General features: G+C 42.1%; 1 protein-coding gene across 1 annotated transcript; it reads right to left on the minus strand.

Moving 5' to 3' along the window:
• Positions 1-7: 7 nt before the first annotated feature.
• Positions 8-1144, minus strand: LOC107682779 (A-kinase anchor protein 12-like; the record flags this gene model as incomplete). Its single annotated transcript, XM_016478925.1, has 1 exon — positions 8-1144. A coding segment is annotated over one exon (1137 nt), but the record flags the coding sequence as incomplete, so codon positions are not given.
• Between the last annotated feature and the right edge of the window lie 4 nt (positions 1145-1148).

Here is a 1148-nt window from a genome sequence, read left to right on the forward strand (position 1 = left end):
CTGGAATATCACTCAGTTGCTGATGTTTGCTCACAAAGTCTGTAAATTCTTCAAAGTCTTCTGATAATCCATGTATGACTGTTGGTCCAGTGTTAATTGGAACTTTAGCTGCAATTTTGGGCACCAAGTTATTAGATGTGTCCTGTTCTAACACTTGTGAAGTCATCTCTGGCATCTCATGTTCTATTGTGATTTCAACTCGTTGCTCATGCACCTCCTTCAGACTTTCAGGCTCAATTATTTCATACTCAGACAGAGGAATAATAGCTGGGGTTTCATCATCTTCATCACCTGTTTCATGATCCTTTGCAGGCTCATCGGAGGATGTCTGGTCTTTCCTTTCATCTGATTTTCTCTTTTTATGCCCTGGAATGAGTTTCTTCCTAGAAAATGGTTCGTCTTTGTTCATCTCACTGTCTGAAGGTATCTGCTCAGGGGTACTACTTTCTCCAGTTCTGACATTTCTCTTCGGGGTGACCATTTTTTTAAACATTTTCCATGTGGATCCCATCTCTCCCTCTGCAGGACTTCCAGTTTGTTCATTAGATGATGTGAGATGATCATAATCGCCCTCAATGGAACTTCCCAGTGGAGAGTCAGTTGCTTTCTCATATTCCTCTCCTTTGTCTGGCGTTTCATCCTCATTTGTTTTTCTAGCTCTTTTTTTAGCAGAACCACCACAAATCAGTGCCTCCCAGGAAACGGTGGTGTCAGATTTCTTTTTGGACTCTTGAGGGCTTACATCAGCCACCAGCTCCTCTTCAGCAGGTTTTGGGTCCCCAACCACTGGTTCCTCCACTTTTGCGAGCTCTGTCAATTCCGAGGATGGTTTCGGCTGTTCAGAGACTTGTTCCTCTGCCTCAATCACCTTTTCTGCAGCTTTACTTTCTCGCTGCCTTCTTGTGGAAAATTTCCTGAAAAGTATTTTAAGTGGACTTCCTTGTACCTTATCTTTCCCTAGAGAATTCTGAAGCTCTCCTTCAGGTAACAACTTGTCATTGTATTTCTCCTGTGAATCTTTTTCTTCCTCTGATGTAATATAAGGGATATCAAGGCATATACATTTACTGTCCTCTTTTTCGGCCTCTTCTACACCCATTCTCTCAATTCTTTTGAGTTCCTCTTCCTTACTCTCTTTTTGCATTTCC

The sequence above is a fragment of the Sinocyclocheilus anshuiensis genome, unplaced genomic scaffold, assembly GCF_001515605.1.
Source record: "Sinocyclocheilus anshuiensis isolate Anshui unplaced genomic scaffold, SAMN03320099.WGS_v1.1 C32583366, whole genome shotgun sequence".
In the NCBI taxonomy this organism is placed as follows: domain Eukaryota; kingdom Metazoa; phylum Chordata; class Actinopteri; order Cypriniformes; family Cyprinidae; genus Sinocyclocheilus; species Sinocyclocheilus anshuiensis.